The following is an 18492-nucleotide window of genomic DNA, read 5'->3' on the forward strand; positions in this document are numbered from 1 at the left end:
AGCTAGCCCCATGCAGTGTAAAAACGTGACACACCTGCTAGTCTAAACTCGGCATAAGGGTAACTAGGATTTTTTTTCTGCTTTATAGTAATTCACATAAGTAACTGCTATTTAAAGATTGAACAATCTATACAATGTGATAGTGGTTGTTTTTTTAAAGATTTTAATGTGTGCTCACTCAAATAAGGTTTTTCTTTGCATTATAGTTGTGGTTCTTCATTTACATGGAAATCGTGTCATAATGCAGTTCGCCTATCAAAGGCTTAATTTTCTTAATGAAAAAAAACATAACTGATTTGTTTGAATTCAAAACAAAAATACAGCAAGATTTGTAAACAAGCGTAGTTTAGGATTGTGTAAAACAAGACAATGGAAAGTGTAGAATGAAATGTTTGAAACGCATATCTTTCAAGACTCGGTGCACATTAAAGCCAATTCAAAAAATCATTCAAGTTGTTCCAAACCTGCATGTTTTTCTTCTTCTATTGCAGAAAATAACTAAACAAAGCAATAAAAATCAGCAGAAGAAATGTATTTAACACAATTTCACAATTATGAATTTTCTGCTCATCACTCATTATGGTCATTTAAAAAGTTAAATATTTTTTTTATTTTTCATATAAAAGAGGAATAGCATTTATAAACTGTTGTGTATTGTTTTTGTGTACAAGCTGTGCTTTCTAGAAAAAGAAAGTGTTACATAATCAATAACAGCATGGCACAGGGATGACATCAAAACCAGAATAATGTGGAAGGTGTTCCTACACAATTTTACTGTGGGTTTGATAATGGAGTTGTTAGAACCCAATACTTCGATACAAAAACATTTGGAATGCAGACGTTATTCACATATTAGACACGTGTAATAAAATACACACAAGCTTTAAAATTCATACTTTGCATTCACCTTTTTACGTTCATGACTACATTTTAAATCGTGTAGTGCACTTTGAAGAAGGTCCATTTATAATAACCGGAAAACATTTGAAATGATGCTGCCACAAATAATCCACAGCGAGAGGTATATCTAGTTTTGTGCTTGAAATCATATGTGTGAATAAAATATTCATACTTGTGGACTTTCTTCAGAACAAACAGTGCATGTAGTGTTCACATTGAAACTCCAAAAAGAAAAAAACTGAAAACTAAATAACCGGAGGACACTTATTTAGGCAAAAGCACAATGTTTGCATATCCTAACTAAGAGTGATGTACAATTCCTGCTTGGGTGCAGTTGATGTTCTTATCTATTGGATATGGAACAAACAAAACAATTGGTTTCATTCTGTATTTTCCATTATGTAAAGATGCTTAGAACTGTTGACTTTAATGTCCAGGTTAAATTTTATCCACAAATAATTTAAGTATAAACGATCTTTCACATAAAGGAAGCCAATTTATTAAGAATAATGTAATTAATTAGTGAGCCAAGCAAACTAATCCACTGTATATTCTACCTTTTTGTGTTCCACCACTAAGCACAGTCAACATTTGAAATGGAAATGGATTTCCTCAAAGTTGTGCTAAAACTATTGAACAGCACCCATTCTTGCCCTTTTTGATTCTCTTCAAATGTTGACTACAGTAGATCTACTCCTAGTTTAGCTTTTTCTTAGAAGTCTGGAAGAAACCCAGACACTCAAATACAGTGCAAGTCTTCTGGTGTGGTGTTCAGATGTCATTAGATGGGGTTCCTTTGCTCTTGCGGCCCGGCAGAGGGAAGGCAGACTTGCTTTGAGGCTGCGTCAGGCGGCTAGTGAGGCTGGTGAAGGGTTCGATTAAAGTGCTTCTGTCTGTCACGGTCACCTCCCAGAGTTTGACTTTCTCCCCACGTGCCCACTGCTGGGCCGTATCCTGATCCACCTGCCGACGCTCCCGCAGCTCACACTTGTTCCCCAATACCATCACCATCACCTACACATAAAGAGTCAATGGGATAATCTCTTTAAAATAGGGCTGGGCGATTTGGCCTAAAACAAAATCTAGATTAATTGATCATTTAACTCGATTAGGATTATTTATTTATTTATAGCCCTCATAGTTAACTGACAAGTTTTGTACAGTAAATATGCTCACATATTACAAGTGAGAGATTTTTGAATAAGGGTGCATTACTTGAATTTAAAATAATTGAAGGAAACTTCATTAATTATTGATGGATAATTGAACAACTAAAATGAAAACACTCACTGTCTAAAATAGACAGTCACATTTTCATGTTTTTCATATTAAAAACAAGCAGCATCTCTTCTAAATAAAATAATTCCTGTATATCCTACACTGTAAAACCCAACAGTCAACTTTATCAAATTAAATACGTGTAGTTAACTCTATTCATGAAAGTTAATTCTACTCATTTAAAAAGAGTTTTGAACTCAGTGTTGAAGGTAATTAGTTAATTAAATACTTCATTTCTTCAGCTTAAATGGAGTAAGTTCACTGTACTCATACTCAACAACAATCTGTTAACTCAAATGGCTTAACATATTGGGTTTTACAGAACTCAGTTGGTTTGAGTTCTCTTCAATTATCGGGTTTTTATTGTGCTCAAATTGCTTCATTTACCCAAATGGATTAAGTTCACAGTACTCATTAGGATTAGTTTTTTAATTCAAATGGTTTGTTGTATTTGGTTTCCTCAAAAGTCATTTATACTGGTCATGTATATGTTAATATTACTGGAGTATGATGATTCTTTTTTTAAAACTGCTATTAGAATCTTATGAGCAAAACTGCAGTACAATCTTGAACTTGATTTGTAATATAATACTATTCGAAACTTTGACGTCAGTAGGATTTGTTGAAATCAACAATATATTTAAGAATAAAACATGTACAGTTGAACTGTTGAAGTCAGAATTGTTAGCCCCCTTGAATTATTACCCACCCCCACCCCCAATTGTTTCCCCCATTTATTTCCCCAATTTCAGTTTAACAGAAAAAAGATAACAAAAGTTTTAAGAACTCATTTCTAATAACTGATTTATTTAGTCTTGCCATAATGACAGTACATAATATTTTACTAGATTTTTAAAAGACACATTTATACAGCTTAAAGTGGCATTTAAAGGCTTAACTAGAGTAGTTAGGTTAAATAGGCAGGTTAGGGTACTTAGACAAAATATTGTATAATGGTGGTTTGTTCTGTAGACTATTGAAAAAGTATATCGCTAAAAGGGGCTAATAATTTTCTCTCTAAAATGGTGTTTGAAAAATTACAAACTTCTTTTATTCTAGCCAAAATATAACAAATGAGACTTTTTCCAGAAGAAAAATATTATCAGACATGCTGTGATAGGTCATTGCTCTGCTAACATCATTTGGGAAATATTTAAAAAAGAAAGAAAAAAAAAACATTCAAAGGGGGGCTAGTATTTCTGACTTCAACTGTATATTAATATTTATGTATATTTAAAATATTCCTTAATTTTAAATTACAAAATATGGTTTACATTGTAATAGTGAAATTTGCTATTGTTCTGCAACAATCCAGTTATTCTTACAGTGCTCAGCACATATCAGTACACCCCTCACAAATTGCTAATTTAAATTAATATTTTCTATAGGATGCTTTACAATATTATACTTCTGTACATACATTAGTTTGGTCAGTACTGAAGCCAAATCTGGAGCTAATTAACAAAATAACTTACAATAAAGGTTAAAAAACTAGTAGCCCATATTTATATATTAGGAAAAATATTAAATACATATGTTTTTAAATCAAGAGACACAGAAAATATATAAAATTTTGTTGAAATGTTGTAGTTTGTAATTTTTAACATGAATCTGGATGTTTTATCTTTCCATTTCTAAAGATGTTAAGTAACTAAAATATTATTTTAATAAATATTTCTGTTTAATAAATCTGCTTTGGTCAAATGCACCATTATATATTACCCATATTCACTGAGAAATTGATCATTGTTTGACTCATGTATGCTGAGAACTGTGTACATTTATATAGAAATGTCACTGCAATGTAAAAGGCATTAATAATTTGACTAAAAACTTCTATTTTAAATGAATGCTGATTAACATTTCTTAGAAAGTTCTTTTTAAATCTAGGTTTCCACAAAAATTTAAACTATTTATTATTCTACATTTCTTAACTGGTTTAATTAAATGTTAAAATTTGCCATCACAGTAAAAATCTATTCTGGTAACAAATATCACAATATTAGCGTTCTGCTGAATTTAGTTTGAATTTGTTAGGCTCCAACCATAATTAAGCACACCGGATTAAGCTAATCTAGGTCTTCAAGTGTATTTAAACTGCACAACTGTGGCATTTCAAGAACCTGAGTTTGAGACCACTAGATTACAACCAACCCATACACAGTTTGAATGATGTGACTTTGTCATTTTCTATATTTGCGGATATACATGCCTCTTTTTTATCTCTGGACCTGTCAATCTCCTTCTTCAAGACCTCCACTTTTTTGAATGACTCAAGACAGTCTACACTGTAGACCAGCACGAAACCGTCAGCCACTGAGAAGAAGTGTTTGGGTAAATCAAGACCCTCGCGCAGCCCTCTTGTGTCGTAAAGGCGTAACTGCTCTCTCACTCCACGGTCTGTCTCAACAGAGGCCACATAAATATCCTCCTGAGTGTCACTCGTTTCTGCACCTAAAACAGGAAAGACGTTTACACATGGCTATTTAATCACAAAGATTTACTTCTTGATGACATTAAGCAGGAATTAAAACTGATTTGATCAAGACTGAACTGAAGAAAAGACACTAATGTCTAGCTGCTTTATACAGCATCCTTTATTCTGTGATTTGGCTTTTTTATTATAGTTTTTTTGTTTACTGTGAATGTATTTAGACACAATTTGTACTGTATAGCAATAAATCTGTAATGCGAAAAAGACATGAACTAAAAAATGAGTATTTTACATCATGTCAATAGTTTTAAATGTGCTAAATAGAGCTGGGATTTTTGATTCCAGAACTGACACAGATATTTTGAGTTCAGTACTGGATTCTTAAACGATACTTTTTCTATACCAATTTTATCAAATTTGTTCTAACAAGATTACATAATTTAAATTTTTTTCTTCAAAAGAACAAGTTTCTTTTCTGACTTTTAATTAGCACACCCTCAACATGTGCATGTACTTGAAGTCATGTTCTAAGTCAGCTGGACCTACACAAGCAGTCAGTCATCAGATGTCTGACTGCTAAAGCACAGATCTTATTTTGAGGTTGAGCTTAGTGAATAAACTTAGTGAATATTTTGAAAACGGCAAAAACAGTTGATGTGACTAATTTCATAAGGTTCTTTTTACAGCATCTTCTATGAAATGTAATCGAAATATCAAAAAGCATTTATTTAGTTGTTCTAGAATGAAATGAAGAGGCAAGCATGGAAAAATCCATTGAAAAAACTGGTAAAATAAAGATTCATATTTTAAGCACAGATGGCATATAACAAATGAATTGAATGCAGTGCTTCTTTTCTGGTCTGAGATGCACTTTAAATTGTTTAAATTGTTGTCTAATTAGGCAGTTAACATCAATGATTTTAAACAAACCAGATCTTAAATGTGGCGAGTTTATAATTGCATGACAGTTCACAAGAAGCATCCGAGCAGGCTTATTTAATATTAAACATTACCATATATATAGCCCATTTGTCATGTGTATTGTGAAATCTGCCACGTACATTCGACATGAGGCAACAAACACATGTAGACAGCGAAATATAAGGCAGGGATGTCCAAACTCAGTCCGGGAGGGCAGCTGTCCTGCAGATTTCAGCTCCAACTTGTCTCAACACAACTCACAAGGTGATTCAGGATGTTTCTAGAAAGCCTAATAAGAGTTTGGCTGTTTCTCAATTCCAAGAACACAGAGAACAGACTTGCGTTCTTGTGAGAACCGGTCCTGCCAGGTGTCCTCGAAAGAATGAACTCGGGAGACCACGAGAACAGAGAAGGAGTCCTCTATGAAATGAGATGCTGCGTTCTTCCTAGTTGTCACATGATCTTCACTCATTTTTTTATGGAAAATTATTGAAACATTACAGCATTCATACAACTATTTACTGTCAATGCTGTCCCCTTTTTAAAATATATACTATGCATGAAGACTTGACAAATGTACGTTGCACAACAAAAATATATATATTTTAATAGTATGTTCAGCAAATAAACACTCTTAATGTGTTTATTCCTTTATTAAGATGTTCATGGTAATGTTCATATTCACAGTTTCATTTAGGGAAACTCCTGAGATAAATAAGTTCTATCTCTGAACTTTAATAATAAACCTATATAAAAGCTGCGCTTCCCATCTCCAGTCGCAATGACTTCTAGGACTTCTAGAGTGTCCTCGATATCAAGAACACATCCAGGAACTTTCACGCGTCCTCTGTTCTTGCGGTCTTGAGTATTGAAACTGAACTTTGGCAGTTGATGATGATGTAACACGGAAAACGAGGACGCAAGATCGATGAAAAATCCAAATTCAGATAATTTAGTGTTATTGCACCCAAACTCTGGAACTCTACCACGCTCAGTCCGTTCTGTTAAGAATATCTTAGAATTCAAATCCTTAATTAAAACTCACTTATTTTCTGAATTCTTTACTTCTGATCTTACAAACTAACCACTTTATTTGATCGACCTGCACTCTGCTTATCTGTCTCTTAGGTCTCGTTTCGTATTGTATTTTTGACTTCCTGTATGTTTGTGTACCTAATGTTGTATCTACTTATGTCTGCTTGTACTATCTCTTTTCGTTACATTCTTTGTAAAGTGTCCTTGAGCTCTGGAAAGGTGCTATGTAAATAAAATGTATTATTATTATTATTTTTATTATTATTATTATTAATATATTGCGAAACAGCCCTTGATTAGCTAGCTAAACTTTGCAAGACACCGGCCCTCCAGGACTGAGTTTGGACAACCCTGATATAGGGGTTTAATGCATGTTTATGCATTGTGTCATATCACTAAGCTCCTACTGTCTTTTTTCTAGAGTGAAAGAACAGCAATACACTTCATTAAACATTATCTGTTTAATGAAGAGGTCAATAAAAATTCCTGGCTGTGTTGCGGATTTCATATATATTAAAGCTTCAAAATACGAATCTGATAACATCTCTGTCAGTCCTATTTTGTTGAGTATAAATATAATTTAGCCTATTTTCATCCACAACAAAACTCAAAATAGGTTTTTCTCCTAGATTAAACAAAAAGAGTAAACTTCTCTACTGCTTCAGTTGAAAAATATTTAAACAGGCATCTACTTTAAATCTTTTTTTCATAGTCCTGAGCAACAACTGAGTCTGTTGCGCATATGTAAATGTGCTGAACACATACCTACAGTATGACTCCCATATAGTAATTGCTCCAGGATGGCTGTTTTCCCCACAGATGCCATACCACAAACCACAACCTTGCAGCCCTTGCCCATAGTGACCTGTCATGAAACACACGAAGACTGAATAATTTAAAAGTAGAAGTATCCTATAAGTTTAGTGTGCTACCAAAATGTCTGACCACCTCTCCCACCACTCACAAATAAACTTTTCTAAATTTTACATTTAAAAATAAACAAATTCTATTAGCCAGCCAGGTGAATGGGGTATTTCTTTTTCTTAAAAAGCAGGACTTTTGCAGTTGTTAGACTAATTTTCTATTTAATTGTGAGGTTTAAGTAATGTGTTTTAGCGACATTTTAACCCTCTACTGCACGGCTTAACCATTTGGCAACATGACACTTATGTTCATATCTTTGCCACTGTTTCTTTAAGACCAACATATTTTTTTTATTGGAAAGAGAAGACCTTAGAGTAGCCAATGATGTGCTTTGGTTAAGTCACATGACATCCAGTGTTTTTCTGTAGCGCGATTTCTGACAGACTGGCGTTTATTGTGATTAGCTACTAAATGCAAATGTAAACGTCAATAAAAACAAAGGATCAAATTATGTCAGATTCACAAAAAAAAAATCTGAAACATCACCTTCAGTAAGTTATGATGACATATTCATAACTCAATTTTTATTTTTACCTAATTAGTTTTTTGTAAATCGATCAAATGTGTGTGTTACCAAAGGGCAACACTGTGCAATAGTGGAACATGCAATATTGCAATGGGTAAACTTGCAAGGTCAGCTGTGAACTTTTAAGTTGTAACAATAACAACATGAATGCTAGTAGCATAATGTTGATTAGTCATGTGATAATGGCATTTGCATTATAGATAAAATCTAGTTTTAATGGCAATACTACTTTTCAAAAGATATGAATAGAGGGAACAGTGTATTAGCGAGCACCACCATGTTCTATGGTGAGTGAAACTAGAAAAGGACAGAACTGGCTCTTCCTGCAGATGAAAATGAGGATGAGATGGGTTTTAGTGACCATGAGAATGATGCAGACTGGACATTTGAATTGGATACAATTCAGGTAAGTGTTAGCTCAGATGCACATAAGACAGATGTAGTTCATAGTATATAATATATAAACAGAATAATGTAGCTACTAGCTAACAATGATGCATCTGACTTGTTATTTGTTATAATATTTACTGGAGAAAATATTTATATTTACTGTATGTTGTATATATGATAAAACAATACTATGATAGTTTTCAATAATATTCAGCAAAAAAGAATGGAATAAATAAAAGCTGTTGGGATATGAGTTGTGGTAAAGAAGCTATCTTCACTAGACATGCATTCATTCAACTACTTAGACAAATACTTACTCACCTTACGCGGATAGACAGACAATGTACATCAATCTAATCGACCAAATCGGTCAATGATAGATAGATCACACGAACGTCAACACAAGATTTCTAATGTCATCGCTCTGTGCCAGTGGTGTTGTATATATAGCTTCCGGTAATCGATTGCTCGCCTTTTTGCTCTTTAGTCGGAATTGTTGCTGATAAGTGAACGTGGAGGCAAATCATATTATTTAGTATTTGAGGTAAAACAACTGTATAATAAGAACGCTTACAAAGTTAAACATTTGATCTAAGAGCTGGGTTAAAATGAATTCCGTATGTACACTACATTTCCCGAATGCCCGCAACACTAGGAACCGGAAATACGCACTGAACTGGCTAATAAAGCATTATGGGTACTTTTTCTCTCTCTTTCCGGTTAGTACGCCATCAAGTAAGCGAGACTCGTTTTTCCTAGTGTTGAATCCATCAAATATCTCATTGTTTTTAATGTCATCCGAATCACGTAATTCATGGGTTTTATTAGGAATATTTCAGATGAATTATCAAACCATTATTTTCCTCTATTGTGGCGTTATGCGTTATTTTTTATGCTAAATCGCGCAGAGCGGGGCAGCTAATGTCATGCCGAAGTTTGCACGTTTCTGCTAATTTTTTTTTCATCACTGTGTTAAACAATGTACATAATATTAAATGTAACATTCCCGAAGTACGTTGTTTGAATGTTAAAATATTGTATGTGGCACATTTTATGTAACTAGTCATGCCGAAACTACATACCGGTCACATAATACCGTTTATTACATTTCTGCGTCATAAATAAAGCCAAGTTAAGGCTTTCCATTGGGCTAACACTACACGATATATAACGCTATGACGTTTATGTAGTTTTTACTTGCGGTATTCAGATGTCAGAATCGTGGTCGGCCGAATTCAAATGATTGATAACCTAAAGATGTTAAAAAATACATATTGTCCTTTCGAATATATGTGTTGTTTAAGGTATTAAGTAGAAAATCAGTTTTGAAGTAAAAAATCAATTACAAAGAATTATGAATTATTAGTCTGCTTGTATACAGATGTAAATTAGTTTTATATCTGACTCTGGCACTTGTCATGTTGTAAATTGTCCGTGTATAAATAAAAATGTACTAGTATAATATATTTCAGTAATTTCTGGGTAACATTAACTATTTATATTTGAAATTTATACAGGCTGAGGCATCATGGGAGCGTACAAGTATATGCAGGAGTTATGGAGGAAGAAGCAGTCTGATGTGATGAGGTTTTTGCTCCGTGTGCGGTGCTGGCAATACCGTCAACTGTCTTCCCTTCATCGGGCTCCAAGACCCACCAGACCAGATAAAGCCCGTAGACTGGGATACAAGGCCAAACAAGGTAAATGATGGTTTATTTCTTGCAATTCATTCATATATTTGCATGTACTGGTTGCATATTTTTTTAAAGGGGTGGTCCACTACGATCTCATATTTTAAATTTTAGTTGATGTGTAATGTAGCTGTGTGAACATAAACAACATCTCTGAATGTAAAAAGTTCTAAGTTCAATGCAAAGGGAGACCTTGGTTTTTACAGAGTTAGCTTAGCAAAGCCTACAATGAACGAATTTTGGGGACTACAAAAAATACTTCCGCTTCCCCCTGTGAGATCACAAAAGTTTGTTACTGCGCATCTCACACTGCGCATGCAGGTAAGGGCCGTGGCCAGAGGTGCTGTAACGTTATAGCAGAGATGAAGGTAAAAATGCGTCTAAACACGGCTGTTTCCAAAGAGCTTCGTCTGTTTCTGTATTTGGGCTTCCAAAGGACACAACACAAAGACAGAAGTGCCTTTGGTTCAATATTAATTATGTTCCAGAGAGGTATAAAACGCACAGCAAGCATGATTTGACAAAACAGCTCCAGAATCTCTCCCAGTTCAGTGCTGGATTCGGCTAAAATCTTCTCAGAGCAGAAGTTGTAAGCTACAAGTGTTTTTATTTCTTAAAATTTATCATGACATGTACAGTGTCTAGCGTTAACGGTATGCTGTAGCAATGATGTAAACAATGCAAAATGCTGCTTTGCGGGCAAATGATTTAGCGTCAAATTCATATTTATCCGCCAAACTGCTGTAAACACACACATTCACTCCACCAGCACGGTCTCTTATGTGTGTGCGTGCACGACTGCACTGATCAGGTGCGTTCGACATGAAGCTCAGCTGCAGCCGGTGATCAACGAGATTAGCCGAGCGCAGGCGGGGGCGGAGTTGAAAACGGACCTGTCAAGACGGACAGCTGGACACTTCGGGACTCAAAGTTGCTGCAGTCATGATGACCAATTACATGGCGTCATCATATTTTTTTTTGTTTTTATTTATAACAACAAAACATTTGCAAATAAAACAGAATACAGTCTCTACAAACTATAGTTCCTTTTTAAACAATAAGGGAGAATTATGAATAAAATATATAACAAATGCATGAGAGAAATAAAAGGAAATGAGAGGTTAATATAAACATAAAAACGAACAGGTCTATTAAATACAAAGCAATAAGCATAAATTCTAGGAGTTATACATCAATCTTTAGGCTAATACTTCTTGTTTGAATATGCTAAAAAAGGGTTTACATATATGTACATTTATAGATATAAAAATTTCCAATGTAAAAGGCAAAACAAGGTGTTTTGATTAGGTCTTAATAAATGAGATTATTTTGGATAATGAATGAATTTTCAAAAAAGCATTTTAATCCATAAAGATTGTGTTGAAAAGAACAAAAAGTAAAATAAGTGAGCTATGTAGAAGTTTCCCAGAAAGAGCAGATAGCCTTTAAACTGCTAGACAGGAAATAAAACATATATTTATATTATAATAATAAAGCCATTTTATAATTATTTAATAAAATAGTTCTTTAACTTAATTTGTTAAGAGAGCTTTAGGGTGGCAGGATCAATGATGATGATTATTTTATTTCAAGTCTGTAAAACATATTTGAGTTCATATTTAGATTATTCACTAAAATATACACTAAAGTATATCATTTAATTTGTTCATGGAGAGGAATGCAGTAAACAGTCTGTATAAAAAAAGTTGTATAAAAAATAAACCTGTACGAACAAGCTAACCTTTATAACCAGATTATTTAACAAAAGATGATTACTGCAGTAAAATATTTGTAGTCTTTTAATAAGCAAGATGTGTACAGGATAGAGAAGGTGTGAAAAGTTAATTGTTTGTTTTGAAACTTTTGAATCGGAATTTGTCCAATTATAAACCCGAAATACACGTGTTTGTTGTCATGTGGTGAACTCGGCCAATCGTGTAATATTGGTTTCGTCATCAGAGCTCCTGCAGTCGCTCTTCAAAAGCTGCACGGACTGAGTCTGCCGTCTGATCTCGGAGCGCTGTCGCGGTACTTTGATGCCACATGTGACAGTCACGTGGCGTCGGCGCAGCATCAATCCGAACAAGATTTCTAACCAGTATGCGCAGCGCTGCATAAAGTTGAACGCACCTATCGTCTTCAGGCAGCTTTACCATGTGTTTCACATCTCAGATAATGAAGTCGCAAAAGATGTGTGGATGATTCATATTACTTACACCTGCATATTCCCGATACTCGTGAAAGGCGTCATGTAGAGTTTAAAAAAAAATACAGATTAGCTTACCTGACTCGTGGTCGCAGCAGAATAATAAATCAAGGCTCAACAGGCACAGTAGTAGCATCCCACATCTTGTGCTTTATTCTAATGTCACAATATATTACAGAAAATAACTTGATCCGAGCATCAAAGAAAAAGAAAGTCCCGTGCACATGCGCTGGTTATAGAAAGTTCACACATTCACACACACACATAGGCGCACACACAGACGCTGTTAAAGGTGCCGCACCCCATTTTCACTCGTTAGTTACAGACACTTGTCAGATTTTCTTTTAGAGAGCGGGTGGAAGGTTGACTATGTTTACACAGCAGAAAAGAGCGTGCTTTTACGGGGGTGACGTGGAGCCGATCCGCCAATAGCAGCACATTATGACGATGACCAATCAGAGTCACTTAAGGGCGAGCCTTTTAGAGGAACTAGGAAATATGACAGTTGTTTTCATGTTAGCTGAGTAGCTGCGTATAATCAAAGTGAGATATATGAAAAAATTACGCTATTTTCATTCAGTTTTCAAACATAAGCACACATGGCTTTGCATCTTATGAACACAACCAAGCCTTAATTACATTATCGACCACCCCTTTAATGATAGTCAAACACTATAGATGTTAGCGTTTTTTTTTTTTTTTTTTGAATTAATTAGATATGCTGTTTGTTTTATAACTGAGGCACTATATTTTTGCAGTTATGATTCGGTTATTATGATTCTTTTTTTTGTCATACAGGCTATGTTATCTACCGTATACGTGTGCGCCGTGGTGGCCGCAAGCGCCCTGTGCCTAAAGGTGCCACCTATGGTAAACCTGTGCATCATGGCGTCAACCAGATCAAGTTTGCACGCAGCCTTCAGTCAGTAGCTGAGGTATGTAAACAGCATCTCAGCCTGTGAGGTAATCCTCAAAAGGACATTTTGCTAATTGACACCAATGATTTTTCTTCAGTCACTGAATTAAATCATGCTATAAAATTAGGGCTTGGTTTTGCAGTATCGCGTAGTCTGTGATTTTATGGATTACTGGTTTCCTACTGCATACATGACCAAAAGGCTGAAACCATCAGCACATTTTCCCCCTGCGTTTCATTAAAGCTTGATTTACTGTTTGTTTTTAAAGTTTTTTTGTAATTGTGTAGTAATTACTTAGGGTTTGTAATAACTTTTAGGCTGGTTAATGGTTCTTTTGGTTTAGTTTTGTAAGAAATAATCACAATGAATGAGCCAACAATATAAAGGCCTGTTTCCACTATCAAAAGGTACCAGAAAGCGAACCATGCCATACCACTTTTTGAGTAGCCTTTCCAAATAGTACCTAGCACAACAAGTGTACCAAAAAGTGGAGCTAGACTTAGGGCATACTCACACTATGTACAGTTGCCTTGAACCGGGCCAAAGAACACTTGTCTCCCCTAACGACCCGCACTCACATTACATTCGGGCACAATGGAGATTTCTTAGTTTAATTGTTTTAGTCGTTTGGGATGCAATGACATGCAGTCAAATATTTTGCCGAACAGATCAGCCACTATTGACACTCATGAACAATCAAAGTCCTCGTGCTGCAGAGGTATTAGGAGGTTTGCTGAAGGTGCAGCTGTCGTACAATGAGGGGTTTGTGTCTTCAATAATCAACGACAGTTTGCGTTCATTGATCAGTAAGAATGATTAATTAATCTATATGAAACAGTCCAGTTAAAGTCACGTCTCGTCTTCAGTTTCGGGCTCAGGTGAGCTTTGCATTCGCACAACAAGCGAATTGTGCTCTGGCACACCTCTTTCAACTGGGCCAGGGCCAGCCAAGTGAACTGAGCCTGATTCAGAGCACTCACATTTCTCAAACGATCCGGGACACGGGCCTGGGCACGGTTTGGATAGCATAGTGTGAGTAGGCCCTTACATTGGTTTACAGAGAAATTTCAGAAAAGCAAGGAGAATCAAAACAAAGGAAGCACCATTTTTAAAACACACAGCTGACACATTAGAACTTTATAACATAGACATAATAACAAGCCATGGTTGACCCGAGCTTAATTAAATCTTGCCGTTGTCTTGATTAACAGACACAAAGTCAAGAAGAAGAGCAGAATCTGCATGTGTCCTGTTATTTGAGGCCGTCTAAAGCGTGAGGGTTTCACTTTCTCCAGACAGCTCATGTGCATGTCCATATTTAAAATTTTATATATATATATATATATATATATATATATATATACACACATATACATACACATACACACACACACACACACACACATACATGACGTATATAAAACAAATTTGTTTAGTAAGAAGTGCTTCTCATACAATCTGTGAACTTCAAGTAAGAATGATACTGACTTGAGGGCACGCTTTGTCGAACACCACGCCCACCAAAAGGATACCATTGGTAGTGGAGACACAAGCCTGATAAAGGTGACTTGTACCGAACCCCACCACTCAGTGGAAACTAGGCATAGTTTAGTACATGTAGATTTTTGATTAATATTTCTGAGCAAGTTATTTAAACGTAATGCCTGCCTGCAGTGGTGAGCAGATCCTTGTTAATACAAAAATAGCATTTATTATATTTATATTTCACTTTTATTTAACGACATGGCAGAGGAGATGCTTTTCTAAAGTTATTCCTTATTGCTGTATTCTACTTTGTTTAGATACCATACTTTACTGAGATGGCTATTTATCCTGCAACTTTTACTTTTTTTTTAATCTGAGCATAAATTTGCTGTTTTAGAATGTATGGATGTTTTTTTTTGTGTGTTGACTTAGGTTTAAAAATGGTTTTATTTACATAGAACAGAACTTATTGTAAGGGATATGCATCGAGACACCTGCACATGTAAACAAAAGCTCTGGCTAATGTATTTTGGCGTTCTTGTCAGTGGACTGTGCAACTTCTTGTTTTATTTTTTTTATTTTTTTATCTTCATCAGTTAAATAAAATTGCACTCAGATTCTTTTTTTTTTTTTTTTTTAATCATGCACTCATTTAGTACTGTACAGTAGTACGATGTTTCCCAATCCTATTCCTGAAGGCACATCAACAGTACACAATTTCAGCCTTCCTATTCAAACACACCTGAATCAAATCATCAGAACATTAGAAGAGACTTGAAAACCTGATTTGTATGGTTAAGGTCAGGGAGACATCTAAAATATGTACTGTTGGTGTGCTTCCAGGAACAGGCTTGGGAAACACGCCAGTAGTAATCTTTCCAGATACAGCTATTCTAGTTGTTTGATGACAGTTCCAGTATCAAAAGTAGTACCAAAGTACAATAACTTAAGAAGCCTGCAGTCAAGCCACAACTCTTTTCTGTGTATAAGCATGACACCATGCTTCCCTGACAAGATGTGAATAACATTCACAATTTTTAACTTAAAGTTGTAGTTTAAAGTCTTTGAAAGCTGATTGGAGCAATTTGTAACAGTTGGCTTTCACAAAAGCAAGTCTTTCTGATTAGAATTTATTTGCTAAACAGTTAAATATTGATGCAGCATAATAATGCAATATTTTACACTGCATTATAATGTAGATACCTGATTGTTTTATACTATTTTGTATTTCTTTATAGTCTGTTGTTTTTGGGACCTTCAGTAAGTAGTAAGTTATATATAAATAAGGAGGCATCGCACATGGCAAGGTGCATAAAACATTTCTAGTTCTCTTTAAATTGTTGATCACTTGCTTGATAATCCCATTTTGTATTCCAGCTATACAATTGAATTGAGAAACAACTGATTATTTAGCCAAAACCAATATTGCTAAATATTTCTTTTGAGGACATAATTTAAAGAGAAAGTATCAAAATGGCAGCATAGGACAATACTTTTAAAATCGCAATAATATTGCATCCAGATACAGTGTCGTGTTAATAATATATCAAGGGGACTCCCACTTTTAGCCATGGCTTCTGTTTACGGTTTCTGTCAACCAGTAATGCACAAGACTTTGATCATTTCTGGTGGGGTTGTTGATTTCAAACCTTTTTTTTTTTCAGGAGCGTGCTGGCCGTCACTGCGGAGGTCTCCGGGTCCTGAACTCCTACTGGGTGGGTGAAGACTCCACATACAAGTTCTTTGAAGTCATCCTTATTGACACCTTCCACAAAGCCATTAGACGCAACCCCGACACTCAATGGATTACCAAGGCTGTGCACAAGCACAGGGAAATGCGCGGCCTCACGTCAGCGGGCAAGAAGAGCCGTGGTCTGGGCAAGGGCCACAAGTTTCACCTTACCATCGGCGGCTCTCGACGTGCTGCATGGAAGAGACGCAACACTCTGCAGCTGCACCGTTACCGCTAGACAAAGTGTGCTTAAACTGTACATTTATCCAAATAAAGATCCTTTGTATGGTCATGTAGTGTCTTTATTTTGAGGTTGTAAAAGAACAGAATTCCAGTTGTTAGTCAACCAATCAACCATGAAACAAATTGCAAAATACATTTTAATTGAACCATTTAAAATCATCACATAAGCTGTCCTCTAAGTAAATTGTAGTGTTTGTCCACTTAGGATGGTATTTATGCAAAGTTCAATAAATAAAAACTATTGACTTCCAGATTGTTTTTCAACTCTGGTTGAGAATGGTTACAGGTTTCAGCTTTCTTCAAAATATTTTCAATAGAAAAAAGAAAAGATTTAGAAGCAATTGTAGTAAATATTGAGCTAGTTGTATTGATCTGAGTAATAATTAAAATCAAACAGACTCATGTTTTGTGATTGGCTGTTTGCTGCATGTTACTTTCAGGTGTAAGTGGTCCAGATTTAGTCTTAAGCTCTGATTTAAACGGTTTAAATTAGGAAGCCACTTAACATGGGTTCTTTAACTTGATGGTTCCTATTACAGGATTTTTTGAGTTGGCAAATTTAAACTGGTGCAATTTGGATTTGTTGGAACCATGATCATTGATCTGAGGTTTTGATCGCCTTGGGTTCATGAAAGTCGGACATGCCAACAGCCAATCTCACAACAAAAAAAGTGTTTCTCTTGATTGACTTTCTAGTTTACAGCGAAAGATAAATAATTGTAAAAAGAAACATGCTGCAAGGTGTAAAGAGCTGCCCATGAAAAAGGAAACCGTTTTATTTGTGCAAGTGAAGTTAATTAGCATAGTTTCTAATATTTACAGCTACACAGACTCAAAAATCTAAGCTAATATAATCTTTTCTATATCTTAGTTGAAAATAAAGTACAGCTGTATATTTTTAAATGTATACGTAAAATAAGTTTTAAACTAAAGTTGGTTCTATGTATTGGATTACACATTTTATGGAATATAAAAGTCTAATAAGTTATATTAAATCTAAAGGATTATATCAAATAATTTCAAGTTTATTCGGTTAATCTAGCAGTTGATGTGGACAATGGGACTTCAGTTTAAGTGCAACTGTGGGAATAATTTGCTAGAAAACACCAGTGAACAATAGATTGCTCTGAAACTTTCTAACTTGACTTTTTGATTAATTTATTTTCTAATGTTGTAGAGCATTCCTGTCAAAGACACCGGAAATTGACCTAGAGTCAATCTATGGAGACACCTTTGCGTCAGAGGGCTTGTCTGACAATAAAGTTAAGTTAGCCTGGTCAAGTAAGGTTTTACTCATACTCAAATTTGTTCTCTGCTTTTATCACATCCAGGTGTGCACACACACATCCAACATGCAAACCATTATGCCACATCTGCCCCCAAGCCACTGAGGGATGCTTAATTGACCCCAAACCTAGCCAAGTTTGAGGCTTAAGAGAAAACCTAAGAACAGGCATCTGGGCCACAACAGACTATGTAAACTACCAAGTATGCAGCACACCAAGAAAAGACAACATTTCTCATGCAAATGATCACAGTAGTACAAGCCAGAACTTGTAACTTGTAAAAATTAAAATAAATGACTGATCTTCAACATCCATGACACAACATTTCTTTGTGGAGTTTGCATGTTCTTCCCATGTTGGCGTGGGTTTGCTCCAGGTGCTCCAGTTTCCCCCGCAGTCCAAAGACATGTGGTATATGTGAATTGGGTTGGCTGAATTGACCGTAGTTTATGTATGTTGTGTAGTGTAGTGTAGGTGTTTCCCAAGGATGGGTAGTGGCTGGTATGGCATTTGCTGCTGGATAA

At 35.3% G+C, this 18492-nt stretch overlaps 2 protein-coding genes across 2 annotated transcripts; one reads left to right on the forward strand and one right to left on the reverse strand.

The window, feature by feature from the left end:
* Positions 1-878: 878 nt before the first annotated feature.
* On the reverse strand, positions 879-9081 carry nkiras1 (NFKB inhibitor interacting Ras-like 1). The gene is made up of 4 exons (NM_001100076.1): positions 8730-9081; positions 7334-7433; positions 4391-4632; positions 879-1914 (listed from the first exon to the last, which is right to left on the reverse strand). Exons 2-4 carry the CDS (start codon positions 7425-7427, stop codon positions 1672-1674), a joined length of 579 nt encoding a protein of 192 aa, NP_001093546.1. The 5' UTR covers positions 7428-7433; positions 8730-9081; the 3' UTR covers positions 879-1671.
* A 53-nt stretch (positions 9082-9134) lies between these two features.
* On the forward strand, positions 9135-16729 carry rpl15 (ribosomal protein L15). The gene is made up of 4 exons (NM_001003447.1): positions 9135-9143; positions 9926-10108; positions 13104-13240; positions 16372-16729. The coding sequence occupies exons 2-4, from the start codon at positions 9937-9939 to the stop codon at positions 16675-16677; spliced, it is 615 nt and encodes a 204-aa protein (NP_001003447.1). The 5' UTR covers positions 9135-9143; positions 9926-9936; the 3' UTR covers positions 16678-16729.
* Positions 16730-18492: the final 1763 nt, after the last annotated feature.

Source organism: Danio rerio, chromosome 19 (genome assembly GCF_049306965.1).
Source record: "Danio rerio strain Tuebingen ecotype United States chromosome 19, GRCz12tu, whole genome shotgun sequence".
Classification (NCBI taxonomy): Eukaryota; Metazoa; Chordata; class Actinopteri; order Cypriniformes; family Danionidae; genus Danio; species Danio rerio.

Coding starts and splice junctions, on each gene's coding strand:
- rpl15 (NM_001003447.1), top strand. CDS start 9,937: ATGGGAGCGTACAAGTATATGCAGGAGTTATGGAGGAAGAAGCAGTCT. Junction 10,109..13,103: donor GGGATACAAGGCCAAACAAG/GTAAATGATGGT, acceptor TTTGTCATACAG/GCTATGTTATCTACCGTATA. Junction 13,241..16,371: donor GCCTTCAGTCAGTAGCTGAG/GTATGTAAACAG, acceptor TTTTTTTTTCAG/GAGCGTGCTGGCCGTCACTG.
- nkiras1 (NM_001100076.1), bottom strand. CDS start 7,427: ATGGGCAAGGGCTGCAAGGTTGTGGTTTGTGGTATGGCATCTGTGGGG. Junction 4,633..7,333: donor ATATGGGAGTCATACTGTAG/GTATGTGTTCAG, acceptor TTCCTGTTTTAG/GTGCAGAAACGAGTGACACT. Junction 1,915..4,390: donor GGTCCAGAGATAAAAAAGAG/GCATGTATATCC, acceptor CTTTATGTGTAG/GTGATGGTGATGGTATTGGG.